Below are 17500 nucleotides of genomic sequence, written 5' to 3' on the forward strand. Positions count from 1 at the left end.
GCTGGGAAATGAATCATTTACAGCCAAGACGAGCGATTATGTCCAACATTAGCAGAGTTAGTAAGTGGGTGAAAGGCCGAGAGCAGTTGCAACATTTTCCTCTCTTAAATCTGAGTTTTATTGCTGAATAAATACTAAATAATACAAAGTCAGAGCTCGCTTTCTTGCTTTTAATGACATTTTAAATGTTGAGAGGCTGAAACATAAACAACTCAGTGATGCATAAATATAAAGATGGCATATTATTATTATTATTATTATTATTATTATTATTATTATTATTATTATTATTGTTATGATTATTATTATTTATCCTGGAAGTTACCTGCTGGGATGTTTCACACCCTCCTGGAAGAAGAGCTGCAGAGGTGTCACCTTGAATGTATGCACCTGTGCTCGTTAACACTTGCAGGTGTGTGTGTGTGTGTGTGTGTGTGTGTGTGTGTGTGTGTGTGTGTGTGTGTGTGTGTGTGTGTGTGTGTGTGTGTGTGTGTGTGTGTGTGTGTGTGTGTGTGTGTGTGTGTCAGCACGAGCACTCCCTGTGGAGATGCATGGAAGTTTTTGTTTGAGAAGTCTGCAGCCAAAGTCGTCGTTTCTTAAGCGCAAAAAAAGTAGGGCTAAAGTGGTGAAGCTGCTCTTTCATTTCATTGACAGTTTATTTAAGAAACATGAAATTATTATTTTACTTTCAAATCGTTTGACAAGGTTGTAAAGTGTGAGTAGGTCAGATATCATCAACATCATTACTAATAATTCTGTGTTAATATTATTAGTATTATATTAGTTATTTTATTTATTATTATTTTTATTTATTTTTTTATTTATTATTATTTATTTATTATTATTTCTGTATTCATTATTATTATTTATTATCATATTTTATTATTGTATTTATTTTATTATTATTTATTTATTTTATTTGTTATTATTATTTATTTATTTTATTATTATTTATTTACTTTATTATTATTATTATTATTATTATTATTATTATTATATTTATTTATTTATTTATTTATTTATTTATGTATTTATTTATTTTTAGTAGTGGAAAAACCCCTGATTTATAGTAAATAATTTATTTGATGTTTTGCAGTATATTTTTGAGGCCTGCTCAGCAAACTCCAGCACAGAACTTTTACTTGACTACAATATTTATTTTCCCTTCGCCACCTGAGATGTGGTTACCATAATTTGACCACATGGGGAATGGGGTCAAGGGTCAATTGTACGTCATCGCAGTCAAAATATGAAAATATGAAAAACATGCATTATAAAAATGTAAGGTTTAAAGTTTGTTTTCAAAAAAAGGAACATTTCTACTTTTGTTAGTCAAACAAATGATGTTAAGATTTGGCTTGTGCAGGTGTACCTAATGAGGTGGCCTGCCTCGGAGTGATGGCCCCTCCCCTCCTGTCCAGCATCACTACTTAAGCCCTGTGGCATCACGCCGCTCACAGCTTGAAGATGCCGAGGAGCGCCGCCTGGTCCCGCGCCCTCTTCCGGGTGTTGCTGCTCCGCCTGGCGCTGGCCCTGACCCCCGGCCGGGGCGGCGACGCCCCCCCCGCCAACCCCAAGCTGCTGATTGGCTTCCAGGCCCCGTGGAACGCCACCTTCCCCTTCAGCGCGCCGCGTCTGGGCGCCGCCATCCAGATCGCCGTGGACAAGGTCAACGCCAACCCGTCCCTGTTGGGCAACTACAGCCTGGCCTTGGTCTACGCCGACACGGACTGCAGCCCCAAGCGGTCTCTGGGGGCCTTCATCCAGCAGGTGTGGAGGGACAACGTGTCCGCCGTCTTCGGACCGGCGTGTCCCGAAGAAGCCGAGGTAGGTCGCTTCCCACCAAATACCACGAACATCAAAAAGTGGAAGAAAAGAGCAAACAGCTGAAATATAATCAGAAGAAAACAATAACACAAAGTTGTCATGCGGGTGTTTTTTTCTTTAAAGCCAAAAATAATAATGAATCAAAATGAAAGTTGTCATGGATTATTGACATATTCAAGGCTGCCAGGACTTCACATCACATTTTTGGGGAGAAAAGCTTGCATTCTTTGTGTGTTTGCCATATAAAAGACAAAAAGTGCATAAAACAAAGAAAAAAAAACAGGAACAAATATTATAAACTTATAAATGAGGGCTAGATTGGAAGTTGAGCTAGAGATTTAAGCATTGAAAGTGAAAATTAAAATAAATACATAAATAAATAAATAAATGAATAAATAAATAAATAAATAAATAAATAAATAAATAAATAAATAAATAAATAAATAAATAAATAAAATAACAGTGGGTCTATTTTGTTCCTCAAAAATTTTACTGGGATTTTTTTTTTTTTTTTTTAAATGATCATTATTTAAAAAAAAAAAAAGAATCAAAATGAAAGTTGTCATGGATTATTGACATATTCAAGGCTGCCATGACTTCACATCACATTTTTGGGGAGAAAAGCTTGCATTCTTTGTGTGTTTGCCATATAAAAGACAAAAAGAGCATAAAACAAAGAAAAAAAAAACAGGAACAAATATTATAAACTTATAAATGAGGGCTAGATTGGAAGTTGAGCTAGAGATTTAAGCATTGAAAGTGAAAATCAAAATAAATAAATAAATAAATAAATAAATAAATAAAATAACAGGGGTCTATTTTGTTCCTCAAAAATTTTACTGGGATTTTTTTTTTTTTTTAAATGATCATTATTTGAAAAATAATAATGAATCAAAATGAAAGTTGTCGTGGATTATTGACATGTTCAAGGCTGCCATGACTTCACATCACATTTTTGGGGAGAAAAGCTTGCATTCTTTGTGTGTTTGACATATAAAAGACAAAAAGTGCATAAAACAAAGAAAAAAAAAACAGGAACAAATATTATAAACTTATAAATGAGGGCTAGATTGGAAGTTGAGCTAGAGATTCAAACATTGAAAGTGAAAATTAAAATAAATACATAAATAAATAAATAAATAAATACATAAATAAATAAATAAATAAATAAATAAATAAATAAATAAATAAATAAATAAATAAATAAATAAATAAATAAATAAATAAATACATAAAATAACAGTGGGTCTATTTTGTTCCTCAAAAATTTAACTGGGATTTTTTAAATTTTTTTAAATGATCATTATTTGAAAAATAATAATGAATCAAAATGAAAGTTGTCATGGATTATTGACATATTCAAGGTTGCCATGACTTCACATCACATTTTTGGGGAGAAAAGCTTGCATTCTTTGTGTGTTTGCCATATAAAAGACAAAAAGTGCATAAAACAAAGAAAAAAAAACAGGAACAAATATTATAAACTTATAATTGATGGATGAATATGAAGTTGAGCTAGAGATTTAAGCATTGAAAGTGAAAATTAAAATTTAAAAAAATCATATAAAAATCATATAAAAATTTTAAAAAATTTCAAACGGTCATTAATAATGAATTTAAATCAATGTTATGAATTATTGATCTCCAATTATTTCACATTAAATATTCCACTTTGAAATGATTTACGCGGGGGGGAAATAGTGCATTTTTTGTTTGTTGTAATAAGAATGTATAATTGACTAATAGACATGAAGTTGATCTACTTAAGCGTTGAAAGTTTTAAAAAAGCCAACATATTTTTAAATGTACAGTATGATTTATTTGTAACACTTTTCTGAGTCAGGCTCTTTTGGATTCCAAACCATTTGTGGGATTAAAAAAACAAACTGTAATTCCTCAGGAAATAATTGCTGCAATTATTTCACATTGAATATGAAATTTTGAGGGGGAAAATACTGTATGTATTTTGCCATAAACATGTTTTTGACAAAAAAGGGCATACAACATGAAAAAATAAAAAAAATCTAATATATGACCTATTTTGAACATTTTAATCACTGAGACCCTTCTGGATCCCCAGGACCAAACTTGATGGGAGCCCTCAAGTAAAAAAAAAAGAGGGTAACATTGATTTACGAATTGAAATGCTTTTCAAACATAGTTTGTCAACCGAAAAGTTGATATAGTGAAGCAGTGTTCCTCAAAAGAATCATTGGAAACATCAATAATTCATTCTAGCTTCGACAAAAGTCAATCAATCTCAAAGTGCTACAGTGTATTAAAAAAAAAAAGAAAAAAGAAAAAATAAAATAAATAAATAAATACATAAATAAATAATAAAGAAATAAATAAAAATTAAAACTAGAACAGCCAAATAGCTATAACTAGTATGCATATATCTAAAAAAAAAAAAGGCTTTTTTAAAAAGAAGGGTTTTTAAGCCTTTTTTAAAAGCATCCACAGTCTGTGGTGCCCTCAGGTGGTCAGGGAGAGCGTTCCACAGACTGGGAGCGGCGGAGCAGAAAGCCCGGTCTCCCATTGTTCCTAGCTTTGTCCTCGGAGGTTGGAGGAGGTTAGCCTGTCTGTAGCCGAGGTGTGGTGTGGAGGATTTGGGGGTGAGTAGTTCTTTGAGGTAGAGGGGGGCATTTCCATGGAGGCACTGGTGGGTTAGTAGGGAGACTTTGAATTCAATCCTGAGTGGAACAGGAAGCCAGTGTATATCTAAGTTCCATTTAAACCAGCGTGCGTGGCACTGGGAGTAGGTGGGTGAAGCGTCTTGCCCAAGGACACAACGGCAGTGACTAGGCATGGCGGAAGTGGGGATCGAACCTGGAACCCTCAAGTTGCTGGCACGTCCGCTCACTCTACCAACCGAGCTACACCGCCCTCATAATAAACATATGTTTCATATACACTAAGATTTTTTTGCTCAAATAAAGACAATAATGATATTTTTTTGTGGTCCCCTTTATTTAGAAATGTATGGAAATACATTTTGGTACCAGTACCAACATATTGGTATGGACATAAAAAAAAGTAGAAAGTTAATAATAATATTAAAGCTGCAAGCAGTGATGGACGGGACCGACTTTTGCTGGTGTTTCCTGCCTTTACCCATTCAACATATCTTGACCTGCACATTACCTACCTTCCCTGCATCCTGGGGTCACACTGGTGCTTCTTTCTTTCACGCTAGTTTGAAGCCGACCCGACAAACGCGCTCAGAGGAGATAATGTCTAAAAAAAAGGTGACTGTTTTGAACCAACTTTTTTTTTGAAGGGGAAATAGCACACTTCCTGTGGATTTTTGCTGGAAGTTGTCAATGAATGAAATGTAGGTCTAAGTAAGACCTACATAGAAGTTTTTGTTTCATGTCTCTACGACATTCCTACCGGAAGTTACAAGCAGTTTTGTCTGTGTTTTCCTCCGAGGAGCAGTTTCGTCTGTGTTTTCTTCCTAGGGGGCGCTAGAGCGCAATTTTAAGTTTTGGGGTTGGGTTTTTTATTAGATCGCAATATTTGCCACTCCTGATGTGTGTGTCCAGTTTGGTGAGTTTTGAAGTATTTTAAGGGGGTCAAATTACAGCTCAAATAGGCAAAAATGACTGTTTTTACAAAACTTTTGTTTTGAAGGGGTAATTGCCAACTTTTTGTTGCTTTTTGCTGAAGGATGTAAAAGAATTAAATGTAGGTCTAAATGAGACCTACATAGAGGTTTTTTTTTTCATGTCTCTACGACATTCCTACCGGAAGTTACAAGCAGTTTTGTCTGTGTTTTCCTCCGAGGAGCAGTTGTGTCTGTGTTTTCTTCCTAGGGGGCGCTAGAGCGCAATTTTGAGTTTTGGGGTTCTGTTTTTTATTAGATCACAATTTTCGCCAGTCCTGATGTGTGTGTCTAGTTTGGTGAGTTTTGAAGCATTTTAAGGGGGCAAATTACAGCTCAAAGAGGCAAAAATGACTGTTTTTATGAAACTTTTGTTTTGAAGGGGTAATTGCCAACTTCCTGTTGCTTTTTGCTGAAGGATGTCAAAAAAATGAAATGTAGGTCTAAGTGAGATCTACATAGAGGTTTTTTTTCCATGTCTCTACGACATTCCTACCGGAAGTTACAAGCAGTTTTGTCTGTGTTTTCCTCCGAGGAGCAGTTTCGTCTGTGTTTTCTTCCTAGGGGGCGCTAGAGTGCAATTTTGAGTTTTGGGGTTCTGTTTTTTATTAGATCACAATTTTCGCCAGTCCTGATGTGTGTGTCTAGTTTGGTGAGTTTTGAAGCATTTTAAGGGGGCAAATTACAGCTCAAAGAGGCAAAAATGACTGTTTTTATGAAACCAGTTTTGGGGGTTGGGTTTTTTTATTAGATCGCAAAATTTGCCACTCCTGATGTGTGTGTCCAGTTTGGTGAGTTTTGAAGTATTTTAAGGGGGTCAAATTACAGCTCAAATAGGCAAAAATGACTGTTTTTACAAAACTTTTGTTTTGAAGGGGTAATTGCCAACTTTTTGTTGCTTTTTGCTGAAGGATGTAAAAGAATTAAATGTAGGTCTAAATGAGACCTACATAGAGGTTTTTTTTTTCATGTCTCTACGACATTCCTACCGGAAGTTACAAGCAGTTTTGTCTGTGTTTTCCTCCGAGGAGCAGTTTTGTCTGTTTTTTATTCCTAGGGGGCGCTAGAGCGCAATTTTGAGTTTTGGGGTTCTGTTTTTTATTAGATCGCAATTTTCGCCAGTCCTGATGTGTGTGTCCAGTTTGGTGAGTTTTGAAGCATTTTAAGGGGGGCAAATTACAGCTCAAAGAGGCAAAAATGACTGTTTTTACAAAACTTTTGTTTTGAAGGGGTAATTGCCAACTTCCTGTTGATTTTTGCTGAAGGATGTCAGTTTATGAAATGTAGGGCTAAGTCAGACCTACATAGAGGTTTTTGTTTCATGTCTCTTTAACATTCCTAACGGAAGTTACAAGCAGTTTTGTCTGTGTTTTTTCCTAGGGGGCGCTAGAGTGCAATTTTGAGTTTTTTTTTTTTTTTTTTTTTTTTTTTATTAGATGGCAATTTTGGCCAGTCCTGATGTGTGTGTCAAATATGGTGAGTTTTGAAGTATGTTTAGGGGGTCAAATTACAGCTCAAAGAGGCGGCGGAATAATAATAATAAAGAAAAGATAAAACCTTACAATTAAAATAGGGTCCTCTGTCCCAAAGGGACATTGCGGTCCCTAATAAATGAATATAGTGCAAAAGGTAATGTACAGTATGTACAGTTTCAAAGCCCCGCCCCCCATCAGGTGACGTCTGCTTGCTTGTTGCCAAGGTAACCGGCCTCATCGCCTCGGCGTGGAGCGTCCCCATGTTCGGCTTCGTGGGCCAGTCCTCCAAGATGGACGACGCCGCCGTCTACGACTCCTACGTCAACGTGGTGCCGCCCCTCAAGAGGAGCGCCGAGGTCCTGATCGAGACCCTGGACTTCTTCGGCTGGACCCACGTGGCCATGATCGGGGGCGGGCTGGACTCCAACACCTGGGACAAAGTGGACGCTCTGTGGAAAACCGTGGAGACGCCACTGCGGTCCAGGTTCACGCTGACGGCGGCCGTCAAGTTCGACACCAGCGACCCGCGGCTGGTGTCTCGCCACGTGACGTACATCGCCACCGTGGCCAGAGGTGAGCGTGGCCTTGGTGGCGGCGAACTCCACCCGTCTTGTTGACGCCGCCATGCGTGTGTGCTTAGTGATCGTGGTCGTGACCAACAGAGAGGACTCCGCCGCTCTGCTGATGGAGGCGGAGCGCCAGGGCCTGATGGGCGGAGACTACATCTTCTTCCTGGTGCAACATTTTGAGGTCAGTGGCGGCGTGGTGAGTAAAACCTTGACGATGACACTCTTTTCTTCGTGTACAATGTGGAGCCAGAACACAGAACTCTCCGGAACGATACGCTAGGTAAGCTACATTAATTTGGACATTTTCACTACTTTTAACACAAAACACCTGGAATTTATTTTGCCAATGGAACTGGTGCTTTAAATGGGACAATGAAAAAGGAGGATTAGCTCCAAATTCTTCAGGATAAGCTAAAATCATCAGCCCGGAGTTTGGGTCTTGGGCGCAGTTGGGTGTTCCAACAGGACAATTAGACTTTGACTTAGACTTCCTTTTTATTGTTATTCAAATTTGTACTTTACAGTAAAGATAAGAACACAATTTCGTTACATTAGTGGCAGGGGACTTTAATCAAGCTAACATGAAAACTGTGTTCCCCCATTTCCATCAATATGTGAATTTTGCAACCAGGGGTGGAAGTAAGCTGGACATGGTGCACAGCAATATTAAGCACGCGTTTAAAGCTGCACCCCGCCCCCACCTCGGCTCCTCAGACCTTCTATCTGTGATGCTAATTCCTACATACAAGCCCCTGCTGATCAGAAAGCAAGCTACAGTGAAGCAGGTGACCACAATGACCCCAAACACACCTCAAAAGTGGTAAAGGAATGGCTAAATCAGGCTAGAATGAAGGTTTTAGAATGGCCTTCCCAAAGTCTTGACTTAAAGGTGTGGACAATGCTGAAGAAACAAGTCCATGTCAGAAAAGCAACACATTTAGCTGAACTGCACCAATTTAGTGGTCAAGTGGTCAAGCAGAAGCTTGTGGATGGCTACCAAAAGTGCCTTATTGCAGGTAAACTTGCCAAGGGACATGTAAGCAAATATTAACATTGCTGTATGTATACTTTTGACCCGAATAAAATTCTGCTTAGGACCCCAAAGTAGCCAGAACCATGTTAGCAACATTAGCTTAACGTGGATTAACGCGGACCCCGACTTAAACAAGTTGAAAAACTTATTGGGGTGTTACCATTTAGTGGTCAATTGTACGGAATATGTACTGTACTGTGCAATCTACTAATAAAAGTCTCAATCAATCAATCAATGACAGGTAACACAGGTACTAAATACAGTAAAAACCCTAACCCTAACCTTAACCCTAACCCTAACCCTAACCCTACCCCAACCCTAACCCTAACCCTAACCCTAACCCTACCCAAACCCTAACCCTAACCCTAACCCTAACCCTAACCCCAACCATAACCCTAACCCTAAATCCTTACCATAAACCTAACCCCAACCCCAACCCCAACCCTAACCCTAACCCTAACCCTAAACCCTAACCCTAACCTTAACCCTAACCCCAACCCCAACCCTAGCCCTAGGCCTAGGGGGCCGAAACGCGTAGTTGGACAACCACAATAATTTCTGCGCATGTGTTTGCCACCACATTTTCATTCGGGGGCTCCGGGGGGGGGGGTCCTGCGTTTGGCGTGGGCGTCGCCTTGACGGGTTGTAGACGGACAGTGCACTCCCTTTGCCCCTCCTCCTAACCCTAACCCTAACCCTAAACCAAACCTAACCCTAACCCTAACCTCAAACCTAACCATAACCCTAACACCAAACCTAACCCTAACCCTAACCTTAACCCTAACCCCAACCCCAACCCCAACCCTAACCCTAACCCTAAACCCTAGCCCTAATCCTAACCCTAACCAACTCTTTTTCTTTATGCCTAACCCCAACCTTAACCCTAACCTTAACCCTAACCCTAAACCCAACCCCAACCCTAACCCTAACCCTAACCCTAACAGAAACCCTAAACCCTAACCCTAACCCAAACCCCTAACCCTAACCCTAACCCTAACCCTAACAATAAACAGCTGTTTAAAGTAACATTCACACAATAAACAGTAAAAAAAACGGTATGTTTTGTAATATTTCCAAAAGAATATACATTTCCAAAATGATATTGAATGTTCTATTCAAAGTAAATGTTTCACGTTAGCCATCGAGTTTAGGCTTTGCCATGTTATAATTGACAGCTTTCCAAGATCAAGGTTTGTTTTATTTACATAGCGTAATTTTAAAAACAGAAAAGTGCTGTAAAAATTGAAGTAGAAAGGTAACAAAAATCACAGACAAAGCAAAACGAACCAAACCCGAAAAAAACATTTGACTCATGGAAGTCTGCTAAGTAACATAATTCAACAAAATGATATGGGTTACTCTCGCATTAGCAACGTTAACTGTAGACATGCTAGTTGTTGTTGAGTAATGGTGGAGAATATTTTAAAAGTAGTCTTTCAAGCAAAACAAAACCGACAAATTTGGTATTTTCTGTGATATTTCCAAAAATGTGTTCTATTCAAGACTTGTATGTGACCGACTTCCAGTTAGCTACCTCGCTAATTCTTACAAAGCAACATGCACGACATTGCTCAAATAGTTTTAGTACATTTCTAGCAAGCATGTACAACATGGCTAAAAACACTTCATGCTAACGTCACAACTCTTATAAAACTTTGTTAGCCAGGCTACCCAATGTGTGAATTAGCACTAGCAACACTTTGGGGGCTTTACGCTCCAAGTTTGAAATTGAGTTCATCTGCGAAGTAAACATTTAGCTAACTTGCTCGTATGTCAATCTTCTTGACTGAGCAGGACAACATGTGGAAACATAGCCTGAGCAGCCGCGTCAACCAGGCGGCCCTCCGAGCCTTCGACATGGCCTTCATCATCGGCCAGAAGTCGTACGAAGGCTACGAGTACTATGACTTCTTCGAGCAGGTTTTCGAGCGACTCAAAGGACCGCCGTTCCTGAGCAACCTGACGTCTGAGAGAGAGGTACTGTCCCTTTGGAACGTTTTGGGGGGGAAGACCTTGCATGTTGATTGGGTCGTTCCAGGTTAGCACCTACTCGGTCTACCTGCACGACGCCGTGCTTCTTTACGCCATGGCCTTGAAGGAGGTCTTAAAGGACGGCAAGGATCCTCGTGACGGTCGTCAGATTTTGCGGAGATTAAAAAACAAGAACAGCGTTCGCTTCTACGGTAGCCGGCAGCTTGAACCTTCAACCTTTGTGTGCGTCAAGTGAGCTTGCATGCCAAGCTGTGTCCACCTTCTTTTGTAGGAGCTTCTGGACTGGTACACTTTGATGAAGACGGGGAAAGAAACCTGGACTATTCCATCTACGACCTGCAGTACACAACGGGCACCGCCGCGTTCGTGCCCATCCTCAATTTTGACAGCAGCATCAAGAGAATCCGGTAACCGTCTCCGGTCAAGTTCAGGGAGATCGGCACCAGTATTCATCTTGGAATCACATGCTTTCAGACCAACGGCCATGTTTAGTTCTGTGGTTTGGCCCAAAGGAAGACCTCCGTCTGACAACCCTGAGTGTGGTTTCAACAACGAGCTCTGTGAATGGCTGAGCAATGGTACAGTCCAGTAAAAGACCGCATTGGGTGCATTTTTGACAAGGAGCATTCTCGTCCCAGATATCGCCCTGATGGGCCTCCTTGTCACCTTCCCTGTCATCGGCGTGCTGTCCGTGTTGGGCGTGGGCGTCCTGGTCCTGCAGAAACTGCGACTCCAGACGAGGCTGGAGGACTCGCGCTGGTGGCTCATCAACTACAGCGACATCAGCATCATCAGGGAAGCGTCGGTACGAACCCTACCTTGTACACCTTGACCGAGCGATGCACTCGGCCCATGTTCTGTCTGGTTGGTGTGTCCTCCACGCAGGGTCTGCAGGGATTGTCCTTCAGCACCACAAGGAGCCAGAGTGGGAGTGGAGGCTCCTACTCCACCTTGTCTAACAAAAGCTACGGCCTGAGGGACAAGACGGGCAAAGAACGCATCTACTCCACCATTGGTCTCTACCAGGTACCACCCCAACACTTTAGGGAAAACCCTTTCCCCCGCAAAAGGCAAGTTCTAAAAAGGCATCATCATTAAGGATAAACGTTGCTTGGATGGCAACATATGTTGCTCCAAAAGCTGTATGTACCTTTCAGCATTAATGGTGCCTTCACAGATGTGTAAGTTACCCATGTCTTGGCCACTAATACACCCCCATACCATCACACATGCTGCCTTTTACACTTTCACCCTAGAACATGTCTTGGCCACTAATACACCCCCATACCATCACACATGCTGCCTTTTACACTTTCACCCTAGAACAGTCCGGATGGTTCTTTTCCTCTTTGGTCCTGAGGAAACAACGTCCACAGTTTCCAAACACAATTTGAAATGTGGACTCGTCAGACCACAGAACACTTTTCCACTTTGCATCAGTCCATCTTAGATGAGCTCGGGCCCAGCCAAGCGTTTCTGGGTGTTGTTTTTAAATGGCTTTGGCTTTGCATAGTAGAGTTTTAACGTGCCCTTACAGATGTAGCGACCAACTGTAGTTACTGACAGTGGTTTTCTGAAGTGTTCCTAAAGCCCATGTGGTGATATCCTTTACACGCCGATGTGGCTTTTTGATGCAGTAGCGCCTGAGGGATCCAAGGTGCGTAATATCATGGCTTACCTGCAGTGATTTCTCCACATTCTCTGAACCTTTTGATGATATTATGGAGCGTAGATGGTGAAATCCCTAAATTCCTTGTTGAGAAATGTTGTTGTTCAACACTTTGCTCAGGCATTTGTTGACAAAGTGGTGACCCTCGTCCCCGTCCTTGTTTGTGAATGACTGAGCATTTCATGGAATCAATCAATCAATCAATCAATGTTTATTTATATAGCCCTAAATCACAAGTGTCTCAAAGGGCTGTACAAGCCACAACGACATCCTCGGTACAGAGCCCACATACGGGCAAGGAAAAACTCACCCCAGTGGGACGTCGGTGAATGACTATGAGAAACCTTGGAGAGGACCGCATATGTGGGTAACCCCCCCCCCCCCCCCCCCCCGCCCCCCCTCTAGGGGAGACCGAAAGCAATGGATGTCGAGTGGGTCTGACATAACATTGTGAAAGTCCAGTCCACAGTGGATCCAACACATCAGCGAGAGTCCAGTCCATAGTGGGGCCAGCAGGAAACCATCCCGAGCGGAGACGGGTCAGCAGCGCAGAGATGTCCCCAACCGATGCACAGGCTAGTGGACCACCCGGGGTCCCGACTCTGGACAGCCAGCACTTCATCCATGGCCACCGGACCTATGCAACTCCCCCTCGCAAGGGACAGGGGAGAAGAGGAGAGAAGAAAAGAAACGGCAGATCAACTAGTCTAAAAAAAGGGGGGTCTATTTAAAGGCTAGATTATACAAATGAGTTTTAAGATGGGACTTAAATGCTTCTACTGAGGTAGCATCTCTAACTGTTACCGGGAGGGCATTCCAGAGTAGCAAGCTGCTTTTATACCCAATCATGGCACCCACCTGTTCCCAATTAGCTTGTTCACCTGTGGGATGTTCCAAATAAGTCTTCGATGAGCATTCCTCAACTTTCTCAGTCTTTTTTGCTACTTGTGCCAGCTTTTTTTGAAACATGTTGCAGTCATCAAATTCCAAATGAGCTGATATTTGCAAAAAATAACAAACTTTACCAGTTCCAACGTTAAATATCTTGTCTTTGCAGTCTATTCAATTGACTATAAGTTGAATAGTGTTTGCAAGTCATTGTATTCTGTTTGTATTTACCATTTACACACCGTGACAACTTCACTGCTTTGGGGTTTTGTAAATGAAGAACATGTGACTGCACACAGGGAAACCAAGTGGCCATCAAGTACTTGAAGAACCACGTTTGTGACAACCTCCAAAGACCCTCAGTCCTTGCTGAGTTCAACATGGTAACGTTCATCTCTTCAAACGTGCACTTATCCTTATAATCATGCTAATCATGTCCATATCCACCATGACAGATGAAAGAGATGAAGCACGAGAACCTTGTGCAGTTCTTTGGGGCGTGCGTGGAGCCGCCAGACGTGTGTCTTGTCACGCAGTACTGCAGGAAAGGCAGTCTGAGGGTCAGTTGTTTTGCCAGTAGAGGGCGTCAACGCTCACTTAGGTCCTCAAACTGTTTGTTGTTGTTTTTTGGCAGGATGTCTTGAAGGCCTCAGACATTGAGCTGGATGGGATGTTCAAGCTCTCGTTTGCCTATGACATTGTCAATGTAGGTCTACTTCTTTTCAAATAATACAAATACAAGACTCGGACCTACAAGCATTTCGGTTGGTCCTCCAGGGCATGGACTTCATTCACAAAAGCAGCCTCAAGTTTCACGGCAACCTAAAGACCAGCACCTGCATGGTGGACAGCCGGCTGCAGGTTAAACTTTCCGGATTCGGACTGTGGGAGTTTAAATATGGCAGCAAAGGCAAGCTAGTCTATCCGGAAAGTTTCCAATACGAAGGTCAGAGCGGGAGGTTGGCTTTTAGCAGACAAAAGTTTAGGTTTCATAAAGAATGCTTGATGTTCTCATTGAAGTGTCACATACCAGTTCTTTATATGCTGGCTTTTTTCAGGGTTGTACTGGACAGCGCCTGAACTTTTGAGACAAGCCGACCACCCTGTGAAGGGAACGCCAAAAGCAGACGTGTTTAGCTTTGCCATCATCCTGTGGGAGCTCATGTACAACTCCAGGAATGGACCATACCATGACATCAACCTTCTGCCTAAAGGTTGCTTTTCAAATATTTCACTCAGTCTCTCTGAGGGGTTACAACCATCTTCTTTTCCCCCCTCAGAGATCATCACCAGGCTGCGGGGGCCCTTCCACGGGGAACCCATCAGACCCGAGCTGTCCGAGCTGTGTGATGAAAACATCAACTCACTGCTCAGAGTCTGCTGGAACGAAAACCCAGACCACCGACCGCCGTTTAGGTCCATATTGAGACAACTGAAGGATTCCAGCCCAGACAGGTCCCTCCATTGATTGTCCTAATATAATACCTCTGCATGTTTAACACCACTTTGGGGTCAATGAAAGGTGTTCCCAGACTGGCGGGCTTATGCCCAAGCGACAGGTAGCGCCATAGCCGATAACTGGAAGTCCATTGCAGTCAATAACAATTGGAAAGAAAGTAACTTGTTAAAAATACCTAATAAAACCCCTGAGAAAAGGTGGAATGATACAAAAGTCTTGATGGTAGGGTGGCCATTAAACAACAATAAAATCATAACCGGTCCAGTTGCGATCAATTCACTGCTCTGAGAATATTTTCAGGTCCAATCTAAAAATGGCCTACCAAAGGGAGTAAATGGATTTGTATCATGCTACTGTGAGTCATTTAGTCTTTGTACAGGTAGAGCAGGAGCCTGGTTGGCATTGTCAGTCCAGCCTGTTCCCAGTGAACATTGGCCTCTGCCAAGGCTGCCCTTTGTCTCAAGTTCTGTTCATCATTTTAGTCAACATCACTTTAGGCACAGCCGAGGCGTCGAGGGGGGGGGGGGGGGGGGGGGGGTCTAGTTTGAGGTCTTATCTCTTCAATAAATCTGTACTGGTGTAACAGATAGAACCCTGCAGACCCGTCCCGGCTACACTGGGAACAAGAAGCAGCAGTCCGAACAGATGGTGAATGCAGTCAATTCCAAGCCATTCAAAGGGGTGTTCGACAAGGTTGTGTACTGTCTCCTGTTCTGTTTAACATCTACAGTGAAATGATCTTATGCAACATCAATCATCAAGATGGTGTAAAATTGGAGAAATTAATGTTAACAACCTCAGATATGCAGATGACACTGTGCTAGTGGCAGACTCTGAAGAAAAACCACAGAACATCCTGAAGACAGCAGTAGCCCACGGTGAAGCAAACGGACTGGCTTTAAACCTCAACAAAACAGTTTCCAAGAAACCACATCGACCTGCATGGAACCTCACATGCAACAACAAGACAATAAAACAAGCGGGTCAATTCAAATACCTGGGTGTCACAGTGACATCTGGTGGGAGGTGTGAAAAAGAGATAAACAAAAGGATTGCCGTGTCAAAAGACAGCTTCAACAAAATGAGTCTTATATTTAAAATTAGAAACATCTCAAACTCAGAGTCCTCAAAACGTACGTATGGTCTGTCCTACTTTACGACTGTGAATGCTGGACTTTAAACAATCAACAACTGAGAAATGATGGGTTATATTTGGATGGCGTTTTTATTTCTTCAAGGTACTCAAAGCGCTTTGACACTATTTCCACATTCACCCATTCACACACTGATGGCGAGCGCTGCCATGCAAGGCCCTAGCTACGACCCATCAGGAGCAAGGGTGAAGTGTCTAGTTCAAGGACACAATGGACGTGGCGAGGTTGGTAGAAGGTGGGGGTGAACCAGGAACCCTCAGGTTGCTGCACGGCCACTCTCCCAACAGCGCCACGCCGTCCCCGTTAATTAGAGGCAACTGAAATGTGGTTCTTCAGAAAAATACTAATTTTATGGACTGAAAAGAAAAGTAATAAAGAGGTATAGGCAAAGGCTAAAACAAGAGGATCTCTAATCGCAACGATTCAAAATAGGCAGCTGAAATTCCTCGGACATATCCTTAGAATCAGCACCTCCAAGTCCGAGTCCATGGTTCTTGCCCGGAAAAGGGTGGAGTGCCATCTCCGGGTTGCGGAGGAGACCCTGCCCCAAGTGGAGGACTTCAAGTACCTGGGAGTCTTGTTCACGAGTGAGGGAAGAGTGGATCGTGAGATCGACAGGCGGATCGGTGCGGCGTCTTCAGTAATGCGGACGCTGTATCGATCCGTTGTGGTGAAGAAGGAGCTGAGCCGGAAGGCAAAGCTCTCAATTTACCGGTCGATCTACGTTCCCATCCTCATCTATGGTCATGAGCTTTGGGTTATGACCGAAAGGACAAGATCACGGGTACAAGCGGCCGAAATGAGTTTCCTCCGCCGGGTGGCGGGGCTCTCCCTTAGAGATAGGGTGAGAAGCTCTGTCATCCGGGAGGAGCTCAAAGTAAAGCCGCTGCTCCTCCACATCGAGAGGAGCCAGTTGAGGTGGTTCGGGCATCTGGTCAGGATGCCACCCGAACGCCTCCCTAGGGAGGTGTTTAGGGCACGTCCAACCGGTAGGAGGCCACGGGGAAGACCCAGGACACGTTGGGAAGACTATGTCTCCCGGCTGGCCTGGGAACGTCTCGGGATCCCCCGGGAAGAGCTGGACGAAGTGGCTGGGGAGAGGGAAGTCTGGGTTTACCTGCTTAGGCTGATGCCCCCGCGACCCGACCTCGGATAAGCGGAAGAAGATGGATGGATGGATGGATGGATATCCTTAGAAAAGACAGCTTAGAAAAACTGATGTTAACAAGGAAACTAGTAGGAAAGAAAGCTCCAGGTCGACAAAGAACAACATACAGTATATCAACAGCCTAAGAAATGTTATCAGAAACATCAATAATATAGAACTCATATATAGAGCGGACGACAGAGAAGACTGGAGAGCCCTGATCATCCTTGCCTGCAAACAGGCCTGATACCCCATGACGATCTCTTATATTTGCAGTGGATTTGTTCCTGATTGCCTTGTGACTATCAGCGATGAGTGGGGGCAGTTCGCAGAGGCCATGGTGGGAGTGAAGTCTTACCCCGGGTGGAGGAGTTCAAGTGTCCCGTGAGCTTGTTTACCAGTGAGGTAAAGCTTGCAAGTGAGATCAACAGGCAGATTGACGCAGCGTCTGCAAAAATGCGGTCACTGTGTCATCACCGGACCGTCGTGTTGAAGAGAGAGCTGAAGCAGAAGGCAGAGCTTTTGAATTTCCTGGTCCATGTACAATTTTACCCTCAAGCTTAAGGTAGTGACCGAAAGAGCAACACTGCGAAAACAAGCAGCTGCAATGGGTTTCCTCTGTAGTATGGATACACTTAACCTGATAGGATAAGGATCTTTCATTTGGGAGGAACTTGGAGTGA

At 42.5% G+C, this 17500-nt stretch overlaps 1 protein-coding gene across 1 annotated transcript in view; it reads left to right on the plus strand.

The window, feature by feature from the left end:
• The first annotated feature begins 1467 nt into the window (after positions 1 to 1467).
• The window catches only part of gucy2g (guanylate cyclase 2g), a 22367-nt gene continuing 6334 nt past the window's right edge, over positions 1468 to 17500 (plus strand). The window contains exons 1-15 of the mRNA XM_062057519.1: positions 1468 to 1827; positions 7131 to 7479; positions 7547 to 7671; positions 10303 to 10485; positions 10547 to 10691; positions 10772 to 10907; positions 10975 to 11078; positions 11139 to 11305; positions 11386 to 11526; positions 13357 to 13440; positions 13513 to 13617; positions 13692 to 13763; positions 13835 to 14003; positions 14116 to 14271; positions 14338 to 14512. Coding sequence (XP_061913503.1) covers positions 1468 to 1827; positions 7131 to 7479; positions 7547 to 7671; positions 10303 to 10485; positions 10547 to 10691; positions 10772 to 10907; positions 10975 to 11078; positions 11139 to 11305; positions 11386 to 11526; positions 13357 to 13440; positions 13513 to 13617; positions 13692 to 13763; positions 13835 to 14003; positions 14116 to 14271; positions 14338 to 14512 — 2471 coding nt within the window. The remainder of the gene's footprint in view (positions 1828 to 7130; positions 7480 to 7546; positions 7672 to 10302; positions 10486 to 10546; positions 10692 to 10771; positions 10908 to 10974; positions 11079 to 11138; positions 11306 to 11385; positions 11527 to 13356; positions 13441 to 13512; positions 13618 to 13691; positions 13764 to 13834; positions 14004 to 14115; positions 14272 to 14337; positions 14513 to 17500) is intronic.

Source organism: Entelurus aequoreus, linkage group LG08, assembly GCF_033978785.1.
Source record: "Entelurus aequoreus isolate RoL-2023_Sb linkage group LG08, RoL_Eaeq_v1.1, whole genome shotgun sequence".
In the NCBI taxonomy this organism is placed as follows: Eukaryota; Metazoa; Chordata; class Actinopteri; order Syngnathiformes; family Syngnathidae; genus Entelurus; species Entelurus aequoreus.